Source organism: Rhinopithecus roxellana, chromosome 15, assembly GCF_007565055.1.
Source record: "Rhinopithecus roxellana isolate Shanxi Qingling chromosome 15, ASM756505v1, whole genome shotgun sequence".
NCBI classification, from domain to species: Eukaryota; Metazoa; Chordata; class Mammalia; order Primates; family Cercopithecidae; genus Rhinopithecus; species Rhinopithecus roxellana.
Genome location: NC_044563.1, coordinates 125,697,412 through 125,720,827, shown reverse-complemented (window position 1 = coordinate 125,720,827; position 23,416 = coordinate 125,697,412). Strand labels below are relative to the sequence as shown.

General features: G+C 44.3%; 1 protein-coding gene across 14 annotated transcripts in view; it reads left to right on the top strand.

The window, feature by feature from the left end:
- The window catches only part of NCAM1 (neural cell adhesion molecule 1), a 316,719-nt gene that overhangs the window by 267,123 nt on the left and 26,180 nt on the right, over window positions 1-23,416 (top strand). For 4 of the 14 annotated variants that reach the window (XM_030917884.1, XM_030917883.1, XM_010382367.2 and 1 more), the window contains 9 exons: window positions 4,107-4,257; window positions 4,627-4,811; window positions 5,154-5,250; window positions 5,574-5,744; window positions 6,607-6,738; window positions 7,877-7,891; window positions 12,181-12,228; window positions 14,218-14,259; window positions 17,795-17,797. In XM_030917884.1, coding sequence (XP_030773744.1) covers window positions 4,107-4,257; window positions 4,627-4,811; window positions 5,154-5,250; window positions 5,574-5,744; window positions 6,607-6,738; window positions 7,877-7,891; window positions 12,181-12,228; window positions 14,218-14,259; window positions 17,795-17,797 — 844 coding nt within the window. Of the gene's footprint in view, window positions 1-4,106; window positions 4,258-4,626; window positions 4,812-5,153; window positions 5,251-5,573; window positions 5,745-6,606; window positions 6,739-7,876; window positions 7,892-11,449; window positions 11,453-12,180; window positions 12,229-14,217; window positions 14,260-17,794; window positions 17,798-23,416 lie in introns of all 14 variants that reach the window. The other 10 variants (XM_030917889.1, XM_030917887.1, XM_010382371.2 and 7 more) reach the window with 4 other exon arrangements.

The window sequence follows — 23,416 nt, the reverse complement described above, 5'->3', positions numbered from 1 at the left end:
CATTGCAGTTTAATAACCAGACATGCTAAACTAATTAGTAATTTAGCTAGATTAAAGAATAGGTTGATAGTGGTAGATATTACTTAGCAATAGTATCATTTTAGGATGAGCAAGCAAGCTGTGTTGGGAGTGGATGAACAAATCCATATTATTTCCTAAAACTGGATCTTACTCTCTTGCTGGTGCTGGTAAAATCACATCCAGGTAATTATACCAATAGAAATAAATTGCCCCCAATTCCCAGGCCAGGCATTTTGAAATGATGAAAGTTTTTTGACTCACATGATTGATGTGGCTCTGGACCATAAAGTCACAGAGTTAGTGATCTAAAAACCCACTCCTCCCTTTCCTTTCCAGCTCAACTCATCTTGTTGCTCACTTATTTTATAATAATCAGTCTTGGTAAATTATCACGTCAAGTTTCATCTCAAAAGCAATGCAAATGACATCTCTCGTTGGTTTTCCCAAATTGCTAAACATATCTCCATTACTTTTATAGACCATTAAATGTATGAGATTAGAATGATGTGGTACAAATGGTTTTATGTTTTTTAAAGTCAGTAGCATTTAGCCTTTGAAATTTCTCTGACTCATTGCTTCAGTTTGGATAATGTGGGACTTAGTTTGAAAACTGAAGCTAAATATTAATCTTTAGACCTTGATTGACACATCTCAAGACCCTACTTATGATCATGCCTATAATTTTTTACCTGATTTATATGAAGTGACATACAGTGAAAATAAAACCAGTAGACTTCAGATGAGATTCAAGGATCTAATCTCTAAGGACCTTTTTAAAGTAGCCTTTGCCTTTTATCCAGATGGGGCTTTGATCGTGTAATGCTATAAATGCAGAACATGATGATCCTATAGATTCTGGATTTTAATTTGGTAAATCTATCCTCTTAATCTTTCAGAAATGATAATTATTCATAACATATAACTCATGTGTTCAGGTCAAGGCCATCCATATTGATATGCTGTTTAATATTTAAAAGTTGACTGCCTGTCCCCAGGCACTGATCTTAGTTTCTGCATATGAACAGGCTGCCATTGTCAAATTCGTTTCATTCTAAACTTCCTGTGTATAAGACCTTCCTCCTCCCTGTCACTGGGATGACTGTTAAGTGCACATCCTCACTGAGATGCTTCCCGCCTGTGGCACAGGAATCACTTAGTGCTGTCACAGGTTGGGTGCTTTATTGTCCAAAAGTCATGGACCCACTGGGACTGGGGAAGAGAGAGAAGAAGGGTTAATTATCAACCACTCTTAAGCAGCTACAGATCTCATTCTGCTTGGCCTCATACAACTTTCCTTGCCATTCTCGTTTAGACCTGGTTGAGGAGGAGGTGAGATTTATCAGGGAGCATTAAGGAGATGTTAAGAGAATTATTATTGTAAGTGGAAGGAATAGGTTTTCTCCCAGGAAAGCAGACACCTCACTCCATTTTTCAGAAGTGTCCTTATCGTGAGTGTCTTACTTTGGACATAATTGACTTTCAAGTGGATGCTGCCCCTAGGGCTCAGAAGTTCCATTCTCTCCTGTTTGTCTCATTCGGAGATGAAGACCATAAGTCCAGATGAGTGCAAAAGAAGGCTCGGGTTATGGCCAATTTCATTTTGTAAGTTCTAAAAGCGTTAGCACTTTTACCTGGAAGGAGGGAGACAAAAACGTTTTGATAAGAAGAATAATCATCATTACTCTTCATACTTTTGGGGGAAAAAGGAGTTTTCTTGCCATCAATATCTTTCATACTTGCCCAGAGCTCGTCTGCTCCTTCTGCTGCAGCCTGGGTGGTCAGCATAACTTTTTGTCTGGATGGCTGGTAGGTGGCACTCCCTGAAGCTGTGTAGGAGCCAGAGTAAAAGCATTTCAGGGGAAGATAGTCTAATGACACTGGAGTCTATCTGTGTATTCTCAAAGGGAGAACTGGGCATCTGGCAGATAATTCCATCACCAAATCTGTAGTGAGCCTACTGCAAAATAAGAATTCTCTTTAGAAGGCTGGTCTGTGGACATCATTAAACAAGAGAAATTTCCACATGGAGAAATTTCCTGAAAGAAACTAGATAGGAATCAAAAAAAAAAAAAAAAAAAAAAAAGGCATGGCTGTCCAATGCAACTGTTTTCTAAGCTTCTCTTCAACCATTTTCTAGATTATTCCGAGTAAAGACTCGGAATATCCCCTGCTTTGTTGTCGTTAAGGTCCTATTCTTGCCTACATTAGTTTCTCTGCCTCTTTTGTTATAACATCTCTTCCTTATGGAAATGTTCTCTTGACTTCCAGAAGAGTATGGTTCAATTTCCAAGTTTGTGTGTGGCAGCCGCAGGACAAGTCTGGTCTGTGTCACAAAGAATTTTAGTTCAGTTGCTGGTTGATATCACAGAGATCACCAGAAAGGCCAGGGGTTGTCTTTAAGTTCCCTCTGCCTTCAGTCCTGCTTTGTTTGGACAAGTAAGAGAGACAAGCAGGTCAGCACAGCCCTTTAGAGATACCTGCAGGGATGGCCCCATGCTCTCAAGGCCACTAGTCTAGACTCACAGGTGAAGACTTGTGTGTATGACGTATGAAAATAGTCCTGGAATGTATCAGCACTGTCACCCCTCAAAACTCCAGTATCACCAACAAACTGGGTGTCACGAGGCTTCCTAACGAAGTGCTCCACACCTGTTTGTTGTCATCTCTCATTAATGTGTGGCATCTCCTGGGATGCGTCTTTCAACCAACCAGTGTCCCAGATTTGTAGGTCAAAGCAGAGCAACAGAGAACTCATCCCAGGGAGGAATGGCACTCACAGCAGTAGGCAGTCATGACTTTGCTTGGCTCTTCTGTCTTCTTGCTAGAGTAGTTTTTCAGCTTCCAGACATGAAATGCGAGGGGCTGAGATGACCAGAATAGACTAGCTCTGTCAGTGATGGTCCAAGGGACTTCTCCTGGTAAATCTGCTGAGACTGCTGAACAAGGCTAGTGATGCCTTTCTTGTGAGCTTCCTACTCTGGCTGCTGTATGACATTGCAGTTCTGGGCTTCAGGGCCCCAAATCAGCATATCCAAAGAACCTGAAGCCAATAGTTCTGTCATTCTTTAAAGACCCAATGCATGGGACGACAGATGCCAGGTGCAGAATATAACCACCTGTCCATCCCTACAGAACATCATATACTGGAGACAAGAGGGCCCAGCCTGCACAGAACAAGACCTTTTCTCCAGATCACTAACTTTCCTGAGAATCTGAAGTTAGGCCACATGCGTAGACTCTTCTGGGCCAGCATTTTTTACTTAGAATGTCAAGGGGAAAATCCGCTTGGAAATACTCCAGTACCCATTGCCTTAGGACCATGTACTTATTCTCTTTTTAACCAATCATTATAATTCCAGAGATTTAGGAAGCCCATTGCTGTATCAAGGACTATAAAATGGTGGTGGCCAAGGTGTCAAGGATCCCAGACCTGCCTAGGACTCTCTGTACCACTGTCCCTGGAGAGAGAACCCAGTTACTCTCACTTCCAGTGCAGTGGCTCCTGATCTTTGAGTTGTTTGTCTTGTTTTTACATGGGATTATTTCACTTTTAAGCATCCAGGAAAGAGGCATCTGCAGAAATAAGGATTTCTTTAATAATTTCTTATGTTGGGCACTTGGAATGTCCTGCTACGGGTAAATGCACCGTGGAACTGGCAGGTGGACAGACAGAAAGGACAGGGTAGCAATGCAGTTTTCCCAGCATCTCATGAGGTAGGGCTGCTGCTGCTGCTGCTGCTGCTGCAGTATCTGCTGGCTGGAGGCTTTGCTTCCATTTTAGACATCCCAAACAAAGTCATCTTGGGGAACCTAGCCCTAAACCAATCTTGGCACTTAGATCAGGCTGCCTGACATAACTGAGTCTCATTTTCTGTTTTGGATACTCCCAGGTTTTCATGCTGCTTCCCAGAGCCTCCCCCATTAGATGGTACCTAAAGTAAGAAAGCCATTGATACAGAGAGGAGAGAGGAAGAGAGACAGGTCACAGACAAGCGATGGCCTAGTCTCCTAGACCCCATCCTGCCATAGCACTCTTGCCCTCCGCTCTGCCTCGGGCTCTGACACGCTCCCTTTCCCCCCGGCAGACGCTGGATGGGCACATGGTGGTGCGCAGCCATGCCCGTGTGTCATCGCTGACCCTGAAGAGCATCCAGTATACTGACGCCGGAGAGTACATCTGCACCGCCAGCAACACCATCGGCCAGGACTCCCAGTCCATGTACCTTGAAGTGCAATGTGAGGAATAAATGGGGAAGGACGTGGGAGGGGTGGGGCAAGGTAGGATCAGGATGAGAGAGGAAAACAGCAGCAAGGACCTACCTGTACCCTATGAGTTCTGCTCACATTCCCTGCAGCTGGCTCTGGGCCATTCAGAGCTCTGTTCCCAAGCCACCCCACACACACCATCTCCAGGCTTCTTACAATCCTGCTGTGCCCTTGAGTCTTTGCATGCTGTGCACAGGAATTCTAAAACGGCCCTGACCTCTACTATACCAGGCACTAGCTCTGCTTTGGGGCACACCTTCCTTCCCAGTGCCAGGAGACAGGATATGGGGGCTTCATGATCATGGCAGTGATCCCGATAGTCATTGTTATTTATTGCAGATGCCCCGAAGCTACAGGGCCCTGTGGCTGTGTACACTTGGGAGGGGAACCAGGTGAACATCACCTGCGAGGTATTTGCCTATCCCAGTGCCACGATCTCATGGTTTCGGGATGGCCAGCTGCTGCCAAGCTCCAACTACAGCAATATCAAGATCTACAACACCCCCTCTGCCAGCTATCTGGAGGTGAGTCAGGATGGGGGTGGGGCAGAGCAGAGAAAGCGCAGTTTGACTTTAGATGGGCTCCAAAATGCAGCTCAAGTCCTCTCTCCTACTTCTCTGGCATGGGCTAGAGAAGACACTGGGCCTCTTTTCAGCTCCCCTTCGCCCACTCTACCAGTCCCCTCCCTGAATGTGCCTCTCCCATGAGCCCCTCTGCTATTCTTTTCTCTTGTTTAAGGCTGGGCTGGAGCTAATGATTTGTACTTTACTAGTTCTGTTTTTTACTCACTTAATCCAGTAAATAAAGATCTGAGTCTGTGACCATCCCGTGGGACACTTGTAACCCAAGAGCTTCTTCTTCTAAAGGTGACCCCGGACTCTGAAAATGATTTTGGAAACTACAACTGTACTGCAGTGAACCGCATTGGGCAGGAGTCCTTGGAATTCATCCTTGTTCAAGCAGGTGAGTGTCCCTTACGGCAGCTGCCACAACCCCCCACCTACCCCTGCCAGTCCAATTTGTGTACTTGAGTGATTCCAGGATATTGGGAAGAAGAAAGGGCCAGGGTCAGCAAAGCCAGAGGGTTGGGAAGCTGGGAGTCATTGGATCTGCGCATGGGGCATGTTGGGGAAGAAGCATCTGGTGAGATGGGCCAGGAGTACAGGATACAGTGACAGGATTCCCAAGAGTGAGCAGAAATGAAAGAGATGTGCCTTGTGACTGGGAGTTAATGGTCTTGGGCCAAACTGGGCTCACCTGGGTCTCCATATGTGTCCTCCCCACAGACACTCCCTCTTCACCATCCATCGACCAGGTGGAGCCATACTCCAGCACAGCCCAGGTGCAGTTTGATGAACCAGAGGCCACAGGTGGGGTGCCCATCCTCAAATACAAAGCTGAGTGGAGAGCAGTGGGTGAAGAAGTATGGCATTCCAAGTGGTATGATGCCAAGGAAGGTGAGTTGGGGGAGTCGGTGTTTCCATTGGGATCATGAGTACCTCGGTACTCAGATGTCCGCACTGCCATCCTGTGCGTGTTCCTAGAGAATTAGGAACTGCACCTCCAGAATTAGGTCAAAGTCACATCTGCAGGTTGATCTCATGTCACTATCTGTCCACCAGATTTTTTTTTTTTAAAGATCAATTCTAGTTATTTTTATTAATATAAAATATAAATAACATACATTTTATATTCCATCATTTTTAAGTGTACAGTTCAGTGGCATTAAGTCATAACCATCACCACTATCCATCTCCACAACTTTTTATCATCCCAAACTGAAACTCTGTACCCATTAAACACTAACTCTTCATTCGCTACCTCTCCCTAGCCCCTGGCAACCACCATTCTTTCTGTCTCTATGTAGCTGGCTATTCTAAGTACCTCCTATAAGTGGACTCATACGGCATTTGTCCTTTTATGGCTAGCTTATTTTATTTCACTTAGCATAATATCTTCAAGGTTCATCCATGTTGTAGCATGTGTCAGAATTTCCTTCCTGTTTAAGGTGGAATAACATTCCATTGTATGTATATGCCACATCTCATGTATCCATTCCTCAGTCAGTGATCATTGGGGTTGTGTCTGCCTTTCGGCTATTGTGAATGATGCTGCTGTGAACATGGATAGCCAGTTATCTGTATCTGTTTGGTCCTGACTTTCAATTCTATGCATATGCCCAGAAATAAAATTGCTGGACCAAATGATAAATCTATAGTTAATTTTTTGAGGACCCTCCCTACTGTTTTCCAGAGTGGCTGCACTATTTTAACAGCAGACTTTCACTCTTTTGTCATCCTTCCCATATTCTCATAACAGCCAGCATGGAGGGCATCGTCACCATTGTGGGCCTCAAGCCCGAAACAACGTACGCCGTAAGGCTGGCGGCGCTCAATGGCAAAGGGCTGGGTGAGATCAGTGCGGCCTCCGAGTTCAAGACGCAGCCAGTCCGTAAGTAAAGCCAGCTGCCCACCTTTTCCCAGCCCACCCACTTCTCCCTGGGGGCAGCGGGGGACCCTGAGCTGGCCCATGTCATTGTTCAGACCACAGCTTTTTGTCTTTCAGATCCCTCTGCTCCTGGAGGCCCCACCTCCTAGTTCTCTGGTTCTCAGTGACAGCTAACACACAGTCCCTTCATTCTCTTTCTCCAAGGGGTTGGGGACACTGTCCTAGTAGCCGGTCCAGCTCGTTAGAATAACAGCCGCGGGGAGGGCACCAACACATTATTAAAGGAAGTGGGGAGAAAACCAGGAGTGGGTTGTCAGAGGATCTGGGAGAGTTGCTTTTTGACAGGCCACAAAAGCCCTAAGCATCCAGTGACTTGCAGGACACGGGTAAAGATGGTGACAGTTCACATAATGCATTGTGAGATTGTTGATGCAGCAGAGATATTAAGTCAGAGACAAATGGAAACTGCTATAGAATATGTGAGCAGTAGCAGAAACCCAGCAAAACCAAGGGGAAGAGGTAGCCCTGGCCTTGGCCTTTTCTGCTCCTCTCCCTCCCATAGCAAGAGCATTCCCCATGGCCTCTTTCAAGAGAATTGCTTCCCCCTCATTCCACTCAGGGATGTATCTCTAGGTTTTCCTCTGCCATTCCCTCTTTCTTTAAACTACGCCTATCCCACTGTGCCCTCCCTTCCCACCAGCAGCCAGGCTCCGGGCAAGCTCTGCTCCTGTCATACCCCTCTGCAGACAGAGATACTGCCCTGGGACGCTCCTGAGTCCACCCAGCTAAAGAAGATGCCATAGAACTAAATTCCTGAGTGTTCACAGAGTTCCCTGGGCTCTCTGACCCCTGGATTGAAAATGCACCTGGGAGAATCCTTTGCTTCCTTCTCTTTGAAGCCAGGGACCTGCAAAGGGACCCACTACCCTTACCTCTTCCCAGAAATAGGAAAGCCTGTCTCATCTTCCTTCTACAGGAATGGCTTCTTTCTCTGGATTTGAAGTAACTTGATAATTTGAGTTTCCAGCTCCATGTGCTCTGCGGATTCTAGTCATTATCTTTTACATCTTTTTTTTTTTTTTTTCTTGGGTCTGTCTCTTGTCTTTTCTTTTCGTCTGTGTTCCATCCATGGGAAATGCAGATAGCCCTCCTCCACGTAAGTGCCTCTTCATACCTCATTACCTGTTTCCATAGCGTTAACATCTGCTAGTTCTAGTTCTTAATTTAGTTCTGGTCCCTTTTTTGTCCCCTAGAGGCTGAAGTAGATGATATTGTCTGGGCCCTAACCACACTGACCTTAGTCTAGTTGTGCTGTTGTTAACGTCTGTAGGTTACTCCAAGAGGCTAACACTCTTCCTGTTTTAGAGCATGCAACTTCTGTGTCTTTGGAAATTGTGCTTATTTATTAATTTTTGTGTGTGATGATTACCCCACGGCAAAGATGATGTTTGCTGAGCCAAGCATGGTGGAAGTCTGCAGATGGGCCCTGAATAACATGCTATAGCCCCGCCTCACCTTCAGCCAGGATGCCGGGAAAGTGACCACAGCCCCACCAGGTCACTATTCAAAATACCTTGAAGGAAAAAAAACCTGAAAGGATTTTCATATTTGCTTTTAGGAGATAAAGGAATTGAGCTCAGTTGCTTCCTTGCTTTTTGTCTGTCAGCTTGGTAGCTGGAGGGGAATAGGAGGATGGCCAGAGAGGCTCCTTGTAGCTGCCATAGTCAAAACATAGCATGAACTTTGGTTCTGAGCCATGGGCATGTCCCGCAGGCAGCTGTTGCAGAGTTAAGTCTCTAGTTCCGGTCAGCTCTGTTCTTTAGCATGTAGTTACTTGCAGTGTGCATCTCTTTGTTTGGCGAAGACTAACCAGCTAATGTAGGAGCTCTTCTGCCATGCATGGTAGGGAAGGGGAGATTCCTCACTAGAAGGACACCCTAATCATGGAAGCTGTACATAGAGGACACAGGGAACAAGGGTAACAGAGAGATGAACTGTGGTTTGAACCCGTCAGCCTGCAGAGATGCCCCTAAACTTCCCTTCTCCTGAGATTTGGCTCTTCCTAGGCTGAACCAGAATAACGGAGGGAGGTGTTACCCAGACAGACACCGAAGAAAAGGTATTCAGGAAGCTGTACAGTCTTTTCAGAAAAAGGCTCCCTGCTCCTGAAAGGTACCCAAGGAAGCTTATCTTTCTAACATTATTCAGAAATATTGCAGCAACAGCAAAAACAAGTAGCTACATGTAGGCATTCTGAGATTTTGAGCAAGTGCCAAATCCCCCCTCAGCAGAGTTGGTGCGGGATGAACCAGCTCTTGAAGGCATCAGAGTTGGGGGATGGAGCCATCAAGCTGGACTGACAGGTACCTGCTCTGGGCGTGCAGCTGCTATGCCCTAAGCAAGTTTGGGAGGAGTCACTCTGGGCATGAGAGAACCTTCCTTCTGGATCTTCCCTGATCTTTAACTCATGGTTCAACTGAGTCTCCAGGTTTCCTCTGGTCTGGATTTGATCAGTAAATGAATGCTGGCTTAGTTACATTAAAGAGAGGAAGGCTGGGATGAGGCTCCCCTCTGAGTTTCTAACCAGTGACTGGAGTTTGAGTACTGAATCAGAGTAACTGGGTCTTGTACTTCAAAGGCCACAGTGGTTTTCATGCATTGCCAGCTCAGTTCTTGCAAAGGTGAGATTTTATATATGTATAAATATATATATATATATATAGCAGAAGCTGTATTTTTAAGTCAATGTTAAAAATGAAATTCTTAGTGAAATTTTAACCTTAAATTAAAATTTTTAACTACAAAAAAGAGGTCTCCAGACCTTGTTGTTTATTGTCTGATAGTATCAAAATGGATAAGTAACCACGACTCCGAGAAGCCCTTTGGAAAAGGGTGGTGTCATCTCTGCATTCCAAGTAGGTCATGAATGCTACAACAGCAGGCATTGTTAGTGGTACAAAAAGTCAGTTTTTCTCAATCATATAATAAAGTTAAGGCCCGAAGAATCAAAAGGCAAACTTCTTTTAGATAAGTAGAACCATGGCATGTTCTTAGAATTGAGCACGCCTTTTGCAAGAACGTTAGCAGGATGAGGCAGTGAACCTATGGGAACATCATATTATCACCAAAGATGACTTATTATGGTCTTTCTTTGTGCCCTGATAATCTTCCCAGAGTTGCTGAAGTGAGGACTTAGCCCACAGAGTATCCTACTACCCCTAGACCCATCCTGAAAATAGATATCATTGGGAGGATGCTGCCAGCAGTTACCACTGTTATGACAAACCCACCCTTTTGCTGCTAGGAACTGAGAAACAAGCCTTAGGAAGGACCTTCTCTGAATTCTTACTCCCATTTCTTGGAAGACACAAAGGTTGTCTGAACTTAGGTAAACAGAACCAACCGCCAGTTTAGCTGTGTGCTTGCACTGAGCCCAAGAACCAGTGGCATTGGTTTCTGATGCCAGTTTACAGCACCGCTGACACTGCACCCCCGTCCTGTAATACTGTTGGGATGCAGATGCACAGCAGGATCCCATGCCGCTGGAGTTGTGCCCTGGTTACACCCCAAGCCCTAAGGAAGAGAAGGCACAGAGTCAGCAGAGGCCAGTGTGCTGCACAGGGAGATGTTGCTGCCGGACTCCTGGGCTGCCAGGTGTCAGGTGAGACCAGCGCATTTGGCACTGACTCATCACTTGAAGTTTGTTGAGATGTCTCAATAATGGGATTGCTTTCTTGGTTTTTTAATAGACCTCTCCGTGTTTAGAGACATGGATATGTCAAAGCAGGGATGAGCAGGGAAGCTAGTAAAAGCCACAAATTCTTGATGGACTCCTGCTTTCAAGCTGCCAGTTACTAAGCATGGCTTACCTGTTTGGAGGTTCCTTTGTGTGTAGTTCATGAATGTGCATGAAGGTCATGAGGAAACTGTGACTTCAAACAAACAAATAAAACTCTAACCTGGGAGAATGTACCTATTTCATGTTATTTTTTAAGCCAAATATGTGCATGCCATCAAGACACTCAGGAGGAAAGCTCAAAACCTCTGTTTGCCTTGTGAGGCGCTGCTTCTGTGAGATTCCTTACAACTAGCTGTGAATCTTCCCCTCCATGACTGAGCTACCCACCTTCATAATTTCATTGCCCAAACAATACATCTTAATTTGCTTCTGTACCATGAAGCGAAATAGACAATTTCTTTTTGAATATAGAGATTATGAATGAGTCTCTACTTTTTAAAGGAGGCATCTTGAGATTTTTTGTTTTCACATGTTGTCCCCCAGGTGGCGCACTGCAAGTATAAGTTAAATGGATTGTCATATATGTGGTTAAAGCACGTAAAATTCCATCTCTTTGCCAGAATAATATGGACAACTATGCAAACAATTCAAGCCAAGCAAAGAAAAGAGAGGGAAGGAGACCATCCAATAATGATGAGTTACGATTCTTTGTTGCTTTGATTCCAGTGACACTGTGCTCATGGTTTAATGAGATGCCCTCATATGGAAGTTCAAAGAAGACAAAACCATGAGTATTAGATATTAAGGCAGTGTCGGAGATACGCTGAGGTTTTTCCAGATTTTCATCTAGCTCTCAAAGGTGACTTTGTTTTGTGACTGTTGATGGGACTACTTCCAAATATTTGCCAATGAAAAACCAAAGATCCATTCAGTGTCCCAGTATCTCAGATGCACAACCAACCATCCTCTACACAGAAGGTTGGCTAGAATTTCAGTCCCAGTCTCTTCAACATTTCTATCCTCTGGAGGAGTGAGAATAATCCTGAATATTATTTGCATGGCTCTTCTGTAGTAGCCTCCAAATAACCACATTCTGTAGGGGAGTTTTTGGAAGGCAGCAGTGGTTGCAGCATCATCTGTATGATAAAGGATCATGAACTTCACCCAGTAGTACACATTAGGTATGACAGCCATTTCTGTTTCATTCATTCAGATGTTGAAATGAGTGAGGCATATAGGTTTTGCTATAAATAAAGTCATATATGGAAATATATGCCTAGATAGAAACACATATATAGATGTGTAACATGAAAAGCCAATGTCTATTTTCTCCTTCACTGGTTCACCTTAAACTGAGGTCCAAATTCCCTTTCCTCCTATACCTCTGGTCCTATGGAGACAGCTGGTCCTGCTGAACTGGATATTTGTTTTCAGTCAAGGTTTGAGGCTTGTGCAGCTGTTCCTGGGCCAGACTTTACCTAAACTGCAGGGTTTGGCAGGTGCACAGCCTCAAGGTTTGAAGTTAGAGAGAGCCCTGCTCCTCGCTGGTGCCCTGGCCACCTGTTCAAACACAGTGTTGTTCTTCCCACTGTAACTGGCTTCAGCTCCTCATACTGACGCCCCAGGGTTGTTGCTTCCATTTTTTTCATTCAGTATCTGTGTACCTCAATGATCTTTTCTCCCCACCTTCATTTTTCTTTCTTCAGCGGCATCTGCTAGCTCGTCTACCCCTGTTCCATTGTCTCCACCAGATAGTGAGTATCATTTTCTTCATCCATCTCTCTGCAGGTCGCTTTCCACCAGCCACAGTTTGTTCTGCCTAATGTTATCTCCTTCACCAGGTGATAATTCAACTCAGTTGGCGGAAAGCAGCGTCGGGTTTTAGAGAAGCAGATGAGAAGAGAAACAGGCATAGGGCTTCTCAGATCCATGAGGGGCAGCCTTCCCTGAAGGAGAGGCGAGGGAAAAGCATTGCTCTGGATAGAAACCCCTGCAGGCAGGATCCCCAAGGCAGCTTCCCTGGGGCCACCCCTGTGCTCAGGATTCTGAGTGGGCTGGATCAAAACTCGTATTTGGAGATTGACCAAGGGAATTGACCAAGAAAAATGTCTCCTCTGCAGGGTCATAGAAAATGTGTTGGAGTGTTTTGTTTTTACCCTTCATTTTAATTGGCACAGTTGGATATAGACATTGAAATTAGATAGGGAGGCCTGTAGCGTTCACTTTATCCATAAATGCATACTTTTCTTGTAAATATTTGTGGGAAAATAAACAGTGTCTGGCAGATGTGCCTGGCAGTAGGCGCTTAGGCAAATCGTTTAACCCTTCACAAGTGAGCCTTGTTTATCTCCTCTGTAAAATAGGAGGAGTAGTCACCCACGTCCTGCCACCCTAAAGAAAATCACAAACATTTTAATGTTTATCAAGCTCTGCTTTACCCACCCGGGATCATTACCACTGAGCCAGCAGTAATGTCAACAGGTCGCTCTCAGGTTTCGTCTTCCTGGCTAAGCCTTGCTCCTTTCCGATCTCATTAATGTTGCTGTCCTATCCTTTTGTTCTTCTGAATGTGCAGGAGTAGAAGGGGCTCCAGGCCTGCCACTGTTTGGAGTTTTGAACCTAGCTTTCCAGGGAGGAATAGCAAAGTAAGACCACAGCTCAGTAAGACACAAGATGCAATGCCAGCATCTGCCCAGAGTGGCAGACAGCAGCAAATGGGCAGGCAGGGTGGTGCCACCTGGCTGGCTTTATTCTCCTTGATATATCAGAAGCCCCTGCAGTTTGGGCTCAGACTCAGGAGGTGACTCAAGCCTCAAGCTCAGAAGCCCTCTGTCACCATCTGTTGACTCATAAACATGCCCACCACCCCATGGAGTGCTTTTCCAGGCACTGTCCTGTAGCAGACAGAGTTCAGGCTTTGGAAGTAGACAGACCTGGGTTCAAATCACAGCTCCACTACTTCCGCCTGAAGCTCCATGATGTAGGATAAGTCGCTAAACCTCCCCAAGTCTCAGATTTCTTACCTCTAAGCTGAAGAATGGATTCCACTTACCTTTTAAGTGTTTGTGAAAATTAAAGATTAAGAGTGAAGAACACAAAACATACTGCTCAGAATTTAGCAACTGGAATTAATAGTCAGAATAAATGAGAGTTATGTTATCTCTTGCTGCGTAAGAGTCATTTGTCAGCAGAATCTCTGATCATCTCTTTTAAATAAGTATATTAAGGTATTTTCAATATGTATATTAAGGCCCAGCATGGTGTCTCAGGCCTGTAATCCCAGCACTTTGAGAGGGCCAGGTGGGTGGATTGCTTGAGGCCAGGAGTTCAAGACCAGTCTGGGCAACATGGTGAAACCTTGTCTCTACTAAAAATATAAAAATTAGCCAGGCATGGTGGCATGCACCTGTAATCCCAATTACTTGGGAGGCTGTGGCAGGAGAATCGCTTGAACCTGGGAGATGGAGGTTGTAGTGAGATGAGATCGCACCATTGCACTCCAACCTGGGTGGCAGAGCAAGACTCCATCTCAAAATAATAAATAGATAAATAAATAAATATGTATATTAATATTGATCACTCAGAGAGTGAGAGAATACCTCCTTCACCATCTTTATAATGATGCCTACATACATATAATATATGCACACCCATGTATATATACATATATAGCTGTGAGTTTAATTTATCTCCATTCTCTGCTTCACCTTTCTGTGCCTTTTCTGTCTGTCATGTTTCCATAGCAACCTGGCCTCTTCCTGCCCTTGCAACCACAGAACCAGCTAGTGAGTACAGGGCTGAGCTGCTCTCAGCCAGACCTCTGATCGCTTGTTGTAGAGCCGACTTCTAGGTTACAGCGCTGCCTGTTGTTTTCCCTTTTATTAAAAGCAACAGTTGTGAATGCATGAAGGCTCCTAGCCTGGTGTGGTTTCCTAAGCATGCCGTCTGCTTGGCCAAGAGAGCAAACCAAGCATCAGCAAAAGAACGGGGGTGATTATTAGAAGAATACTCCGTGTATGAGGAGGCCTTTCCAAATCGACTCTCTAGTTAAAAATAGACAAGGATTAGGGAAACGCTGAGGACACAAAAGAACAGCATCTCCTTCCCGGCTTTCGCTTTACTGTCCCTCCTTCTGAAATACACACGCTCATGTGCGTGTTAATTTAGCAGTAGAAAAAAGACTGAGAACCAGAGAAGGAATAGGAGAAAATGGCAGCTTGGGGAAAGGGAGAGGGTGATGCCGAGAAAGAAGGAGCCGCTGCTTCCTGACAGCATGCCTGGCTTTGTCTCCCTGTATGCAGAGCACAGGGAAAGGAGAGAGCTCCTTCCTGCTGTCTCCTTTCAGGCTCCTGCCTCAGTGCTAGAAAAATGATGGGCAGAAAAAGCCTAATCCAGGCTCCCCCTGGGTTGAGAGTCCAGATGAAAGTGCTGGAATTTATCTCTTGACAATAGAGTCAAGAGCCAGACTGTATCCTCTTTTTTTCATCATAGAAAACATTACACAGAATCACTGCTGTAACGTGTTCCAAACTGGTCTTTATAATGCTCTAATGAAGTAAGATGTGTGTGGAGGACTTGAATCCCCTGAAGAATCCATATGAGTATGTATGTGTGCAAGTTTGTAGTGTTCAAGCATCGAAGCTGTGTGGGAGTTTTAGATTTTATAATATTTCTGGTTGCACAGAAAAAAAATGGCATACATCTCATCAAGCAGAACGAGAAGGCAGAAAGCAGGTATGCAAAGTATAACTCCAGCTCCCAGGGCCAAGCTTTCCGATACATAATTGAACAGAGAAGAAAAGAGTTTCCTGGTTCTGTGTGTTGCATGAAATGGTTCTTTTTTTTTCTACTGCAGAACACAGCTAAGGGTCTGCTTTCTTGGTGTTCCCTCCGTGTGTGTGCTGTGATGAATTTTAATTCCTGATGCTTTTAAGGTTTCATTTTGTCAGCAGAGCAGAGCCGATGACAATAGGCTGTGCTCGCATGGGTCTAATTCAGATTATGAGGTTTTTTTTACATTTGGAAAGGAATGCAGCTAACAGCCTCCTTTCTTATTCTACAGTGTCACTCCTGTCCTTTTTCAGCCTGGTGCAATGTGTGTCCAGGCACAGTAGGAGAAAGCTACATAACGTATTTGTACAACTGTGTCACATTTAAGGTGACTCACTGTAGGTTGGTCCTCTCTGTTAGTGAAACACAATCTTGGCTCCAGATTTTGCCTGAAGAAGGAATTAGGTGTCTCTCCCCTGACATGTCTTTAATTTTTAAACATCAGACATTTCTGCCCACAGATAAAATGCTTAGTTGTGACATCCAGAGGGAAGAAAGTTTGAGTCATTTTATTTTGAACCACTTGACTACTGACCCAAATTGTAGGTCCCAGTGGATACTGAGATAAAGGAAAGATGCTCACAATTGGGCAGCAGCCTGAGTTTAGCATGAACATATTTCTCACCAGTAAGTGAAATGTAGCACATGTGAATTGCAGTGAAACTAATAGCAGAGTAGCTATCAGCATGTGAATATCCATCGATCATCAATCCATCAATGGGGTTGAAAATAAATATCTCCCAGTTTTGCCTGTGTATGTGTGTGTGTGTGTGTGTGTGTGTGTGTGTGTGTGTGTGTGTACCCATTTATAATTATGAGGGAATAAAGGTATTCTAAATAAAACCAAAGGAGCAATTGCTTAGTTGTATATAGTCCCTGCAAGTCCCCTTTGGTAGGAAGGTACCTGAATCTGTGTAATGCCAGACAATAAGAAAGAAGCATACATTCTATCAGCTCACAGTGGCAAGGGAAGAGGTGGCCTGGTTAAAGCATTTCTCTCGGGTTATTTTTAACCAGCGGTGTTCTTTACACAGAAAGGTGTCTTCATCTCCCTTCTTTGCCCTTCTCCCTCAGCCTCAACTGGCAATGGACCAAAACATTCCCTGGCCTCTTAAATTTAAGGTCAGAAACCCAAAATGCCTTTTAACAAGTCAAGATCACTCAGTCACAACATAGGACCAAAAGGAATGCTTTTATGTCCACATAAGAAAAGTTTTTGTTTTTTCATTGTAAATCTCAAATGTACATCTTATCAGTGCAACCACAAGTCTAAAGATACAACTTTAACCGCAACAGGTTGGGTGCCGTGGCTCAAGCCTGTAATCCCAGCACTTTGGAAGGCTGAGGTAGAAGGATCACTTGAGCCCAGCCTGGCCAACATGGCAAAACCCCCATCTCTACAAAAAATAGAAAAATTAGCTGTGCATAGTGGCACACGCCCGTGGTCCCAGCTATTCAGGAGGCTGAGACAGAAAGATTGCTTGAGCCTGAGAGGTCAAGACTGGAGTGAGCTATCTTCACGCCACTGCACTGCAGCCTGGGTGATGAAACGAGACCCTGTTTCAAAACAAACAAAACACTTTAACCACAAATGGCCAAACATTTGCTTAATGTCAAACTCTCAGCACATTCGGCCAAAGGTACAGTTTCTGCTGTTTAGTGTCAGCACAGCCATTGTCTCAACCATCAGAAGGAAACCTATTCCCTAGTCTGCACTGGCCTCTTCCTTTATATGGGTCTTGACTTTAGGGAGGCTCACTGAGGTCTCAGGAATAATATGGGTTTGTGGAGAAAGAAGTGAGATAAGATCATCAAAGCCACCATCTCTGGCATGCATCCACCCAGCCTCATTCAGCCCATGCTCCCCTCTTCCTTATGCCACAGGAAACATGAAATGACGCTGTTTGATTTAATACAATCTTTTGTTCTTCTAGGGCACACAGTCTCCACCTTAAGACTCTCAGGACTTTTCCTTGATGACCCACATTCTGTTTCATTGCCCTTGTTTCCCAAGGATGCTGAGACATTTCTGGAATCTGTGGATAATAACTTGCTTTTTTCTTTTCCTTTAACAGTCTCCTGGATTGACTTTGACATCTGGTTCCTGACAGCAACACCTCCCCATTTCAAAACAAGTTTACATGCTCCTGATGTGGTATTAATATGTAGTGTTGCAGCCGTAGCTAATGCTTATTGGTGTTGTTAACCAAATGCTCTTTATGATTTATTATCCTATTTCTGGGCAGTTTCGCTGCCCTCCCAGTGTTTCCTATATATGCTGCTAATTTAATTTAATTTCTCCTTTTATTTAGTCTGTGATTTTGTTGTTGATTTTTCTCCCTGCCCATTGTTTACATCAGTTTTTAATTTTTTTGTATTTTCCATGTGACCTCCTCCACTTTCCTTTCAACCAATCATGTGCGTGCGTATCATGTGACTTTGTCATGTGGCTTGCATGGTGCTGATGATGTCGTCCACGCTGGTGAACAGAAGGTAAAACTCTTTGTTCTGATTAGTGAAATAAATCTGGGACCACAGCCTGGCACGTAGGGCACACTCATTTCTTCTGTCTCAGATTTCCCAAGCAAAGCCATTTGAGAGATTTCCTCTGGTTCTCAATTCACATCCAGAATTCATCATTCCTTGCAAACTTGACATGACAATTTGATATCACGACAACCTTTGGTTTGGTATTTTGCTTCAAGAAATTTGGTCACACAAACTGTTCTCTACAGTCAACCCACATTAGCCACAGCACAGTTTGCAAACTGAATTTTTACCAGATGGTTCATAAAAATTATTTCCCAGAAAGGTGTTTGGCAAATTAGCTTTATAGCATTGTTATTTAACTTTATCTGGTAGTTCTAAAGACCATAGTTGTTCTAAAATGAGTCACATTCCTATGAAAATGTTTACAACCTTGAAATGCTGCAGAGTGAAATATATCAATTGCAAAGGTTGTATTTGTTCAAAACCCAATGAGAGTGCTTCATAAAATTCATGCACATTGAGGACTTTCTGAAATAAGAGATTTAAGAATTTGGATTAGAGCAGTTTGGCTGTGATTACCGAGGTGTCACTTTTTAAGAGTGGCCCTCCCCCAGGGAGGGGGAGAAAAAGCAAAAGTCACTTGGTAATTACCATGACTGGAGATCTCCGTGTAATCAAGAAACACATGATTGACCCTTGCAGCAAAGGAAATAAAATTATAGCCTAATTAAGTGCATAGCAACGACAAAATAATTAGTTAATATTGTGACTGTCACAACCTCATTAAAACATTTCTCGCTTACCAGAAAGAGAGAAGGAAGCCTCTGCTCACAGCTTCCCTCAAGTAAAATCAAACACCTATTCAGAACCTGCGCTTTGAGTCATGTGCATTCAGTTTTCTCCTAACTGAAATGTTTTACTTCAAATCACACCCTGAGACATGGGCTACATGGATCACGAAAGCAAAACTAACACCAATAACCCCCGGTGTGCCCATGCATGCAAGGGGTCCCTGTTTGACCTCACTTCTCTGAGAACTGATTGGGCGACATCCACACAGACAAAACCGTCAACAGCTGGTCTCGCATGTCCTTTGTTCCTGGTCTGTTCTTGTGTTTCGTTCTCCTCCTGTGTGTTTAGCCCTGTGTGCCTTCCCTCTCGTTCACCCTCCACATTTCCCATCTCTGAGCACCTCAGCTTTATAGGGATGTCAGCTTGGCCCCAGTGTAGTCCCATTTACAGCCAGACTCCTGGACTTGCCTATGAGCCATCCTCATTTCCAAAAAGGAGATATTGGGTGTTGACATTGTACGAAATAAGGTGGGATTGTCCCAGAAGCAGAACATCTGATGCAGTCCATGCCAATAAATTGGGCTTACCTTTAAAAATCATCTGAATATGCAAGTCTTAGGACAGAGAATATAGAGAGCTTAAGATTTTCTAAACTACAAGTCCCACCCAAAATATTGTATTTTCATGGTTTCCCAAAGGTTGACCATCAGCAAGACTAGATATTTTTCAGACTTGTGATGACTGTTCAGTAGTTGATGTTCTGGGAAAAGATCTGGGCCTTTCCCATGAAATCTTCAATGTGAGCAGTTACTGGATGTTGAATTTGAAACCTATTCATTTCTTTTTAAAAAACAAGCTTGGTCATTTCTGTGCAATGCTATAATTTGGAGCGAAACAAAGCACAATGTTAATAAGGTAGACACTAATTCACTCCTCTGAAGAGAGCTCGCTTCCAGACATTTTAAGCCAGGGCAAGAAATGTTTAAAGATGTTTTCTGCAGTTGCCATAGAAACATTCCTTAGCAGTCGTCTTGGCTGTTCGTAAAAAATGTGGCCAGTACTAAAAAAAAAAAAAAAAAAAAAAAAATCACTGAGGGCCTTAGAGAATTCCAAAGCTATGATTACTCCCTCCTGGAACCATGTCCTCATCCATGACGGACCTTCTCCTGCCATCTGCAAGGGGGCAAACTGAGGACTTATTCAGGTGAGCCCATAAGCAGCAGGAGTTGGCCTTTAACAATAAAATTTAAGGGAATGGAGAGGTCAGGGCCAATACAATTCATGGAGGAGAGCAATAAAGCTTAGTTAAGGACAGTTATCACCTCCTCTCCCTGGGTATTAGCAAAGATTTAAGCTGAATTGGGCCTAAATGAGAAAGGTGAAAGTAAGCGGAGGAGTGAGGGGGGACTTTCTGCTGTCAGTGGGTTGTACACCCAACAATTGGTGACATCTGATGTTCCCTGTCCACCTTGCACCCCCTCAAAAAAAGAAAACTGCCTGGGATATGCACAGCATAAGCTGGATGCTGCATCTACCTGAGTTCAGCGGGGCAGTGTTTACAGAATCCAGCAGCACTGCATGAAGTGTAGCGACTCAGAAGGAGAAGGGAGGTTATAACAGGGATTGAGCCCCATCCTTTATGGTTACTTGGCCCCTGAGCCTACAGGGCTTGGCAGATAAGTTTAGACACCTGTCCCAGAAAAGAAGAAGTGAGAATGCAAACTTTGATTTCTAAGGTCATGGCATCATGTCACTGCAGGGCTTCCTCCAATGACTCCACGGAGCCGTGGCTTTGTCCACCAGCTACTGAGGACTCCGTGTAAATGGGACTCCCCACCAGCAGCATGCGTGAGATGAGAAGCCCCCTGCACCCCTCTGTCTGTGTGCTGCATGTCTGAGCATGACTCCCTCCCCAGCCATTCATAATGATATTTTTTTTCTTTAGCTACTGACACTGACTCGTACTAGGAAATGCTGATTCTGATGAGCTAAGCTCTTTAACACCCACTCTTCCTTCTTAGATTGAAAACATCACTAACCACCCCTTCCACTCCCTCCTTTATTTTTTTACAGCTGTGTGTCTGGATTGCCACGATCTCTGGCAGGTCGACACAGACTTTTCACCAGGGTTTCTGCTCTAATTGCCTTTACCTCCAAGGATTCCCTGCACTAGAGGTTCCCAGGGTAGAGAGTCAGTGGGAAGGGGCTGAAGAAAAAGGCAGTGAGGTGTGTCAGCCCAAATCCTATGGGCAGGGACTGTGGGCTGCTGCTGGCCTTGGAAACTGACAGTTCCCTTAGGGTCACCAGTATGAGGGCTGAAATTCCCCAGGAGCCACATTCTTCTTCATAATCAATCTAATGTCCATGAAATAGAGCTGAAGACGGACACGAGCCCCCCTTGTGGCCTTGGAGGCAGGAGCCGAGTTAACTGTTGGTGATAGCAGTTATTTCTGTCATAACTTCCTCAGCCTGGATCAGCCCCATAACCACAAGGCATACCTTCCTGGTCATATTTTCTTTTTAGGATGATGAAACAAAGATAATTGACCAATTAATCTGTTGGTGTTTTCATGACACCCGCGAGAAGGGAACTGGTATTTTTGTGGTTCGGTCTGTCAGAGCTCATTGGTTGCTGTTTAATTTGTACTTCGTGCTGCCATTTACCGCCCCACCCCAACACGCACTCTCACATTCATAATTCCTCAGGAAACTGGTGCTGGAAAGGATTTACAGACCAGATGCCTTAGTGAGTGTGGCCGCGGGGAGCTCAGCATCCTTGCTCTGCAAGCTGGGAATTGGCCATACCCACACTCACTCATTGTGTATCCCGAGGCTCCCTGGAGCCAGGGACTCGGATGGCAAAGATTCTGGTCACTCAGGCACAAGCAAAGCCGTAATGCTGAAGACAAAAGTGTCCAGGGGGGGAAAAAACTTCAAAAGCTTCATCTAGCAGGAACAATGCCAAAGACAAATTAATACCCACCCTTACACTGCCAGGCTGTTCTTCGGGACTGTCCAAAAGCCACTCGGCATCCCTAGAATAGCCAGGTAGGTTACCAAAAGAGGCGCCAGGGAGAGTCGTGAGGATCCAAGAATGTATGCAACATAGATCACATCCGATTCTTTTGTTTGATGTCAAGGGCTAAGAGCTTTGTTTCAGGAAAGAGAGTTAGTGGTCTGATAATGCTAAATCCTGATTCCCTCAGATAATTTGCTGTTGCCCTAAGGACCAGCCACGTTTCTAACCTCTGGATGTAATTGTAATGTTTCTGACTTAGAAAAAGTAAATAGGCATCATATTTGAATAGCTAAGTCGTACATTTTGGACTTTTCAAAAACTAAGAGTAAAAAAGTATATATAACACAAGTTTCAAATGGCTTGGAAGAAATAATCACCCAAATGAGGCAGGAGTTAGGATAAACAAAATGAACAGTATTTTTAAAACTAGACAGTCTTATTTGATAGGAAAAGTAAAAGATTGTAATGCAAGCCCCACATTTATCATGAGTTTATGCTCAGACACCTGACACTTTGTGCAGATCTCTATGAGAGAGAAAACAAAGTGGATGAATAGAGAACACAGATGGAGGGCTTTTTGTTTCGTTTTGTTTTGTTCTTTTGAGGCTGAGTCTCACTGTCACCCAGGCTGGAGTGCAGTGGTGCGATCTCTGCTCACTGCAACCTCCACCTCCCATGCTCAAGCAATTCTCCTGCCTCAGCCTCCTGCGTAGCTGGGATTACAGGCACCACCATGCCTAGTTAATTTTTTTATTCTTTTTAGTAGAGACAGGGTTTCACCATGTTGACCAGGCTGGTCTTGAACTCCTGACCTCAGGTGATCCACCCGCCTTGGCCTCCCAAAGTACTGGGATTACAGGCATGAGCCTCTGTGCCCAGCCCCAGATAGAGGCTTTCTTGAGGATGCCTGTTTGGCACCCCAGCCTTTCATTCAGAAGGCACAGCTAACTCTTGGTGTTTGGACTCCTTTGAGAGAGAAATAGAATGTTGTTTCCTGCTAAAATTCACCAATGCTGTCTTAAGTACGCTGGATTTGCTACAGTTTTTGTTGTGGAATTCAGATATCCAGCCGGAGTTTTCTAATTCCTGGGGCTTCTGCTGATGAGAGGAAGGGCATAAAGCCGATTCAGATTTAAGGGTACAGTAGCACAGTAATTACAAACAGAGAACCTGTGATAGGCATGACCAGAAATATACATTTCAATTATGGTTTCTAAGGGAGAATTTCATAGGACCTGCCTATGATATATCTGACTGTATGTGGCCTCTATGGTACGTTCTTTCTTTCTTGGGTTCATGATTCACATCCTGCTAGAAAATAACAGAACTGCACAATACTTTATATTTGTTATTGGCAAAGTTTCTTTTTAATGTTCTGTTGGTGTAGTCTTTACAATACATTTTGGGGGGAACATTTGACTCATGGCTAAAGCTAAACTCCAAGGGTGTAATTAACACCAGGGGTCTTCTGGGAGCAACCTGCCGATTGCTGCTGAATCGCAAACCAACATTTACAAATAATTACAATATTGGTTTTACTGAAATTACTCATAATGATTTCAATCAGAGCAGCCATCTCAGAACACAGTGCACATCAGGACTCTCTCAGGCATTTCTTCTGCTAATGTGCTCAATATAGCAGTCAGCCTCCTGAACGGAAAGGTCCCTTTTCTCCCGCCGCAGCCCCTCCCTCATCAGGCATGGCTTTGTGCAGAAAGCCTAAGAAAGTTTCTCTAACCCCATTTCTAATCTTTAAGAGAATTCACTGACAGTGAACACTGGAAGATAAGACACTTGATTAAACAATTGCT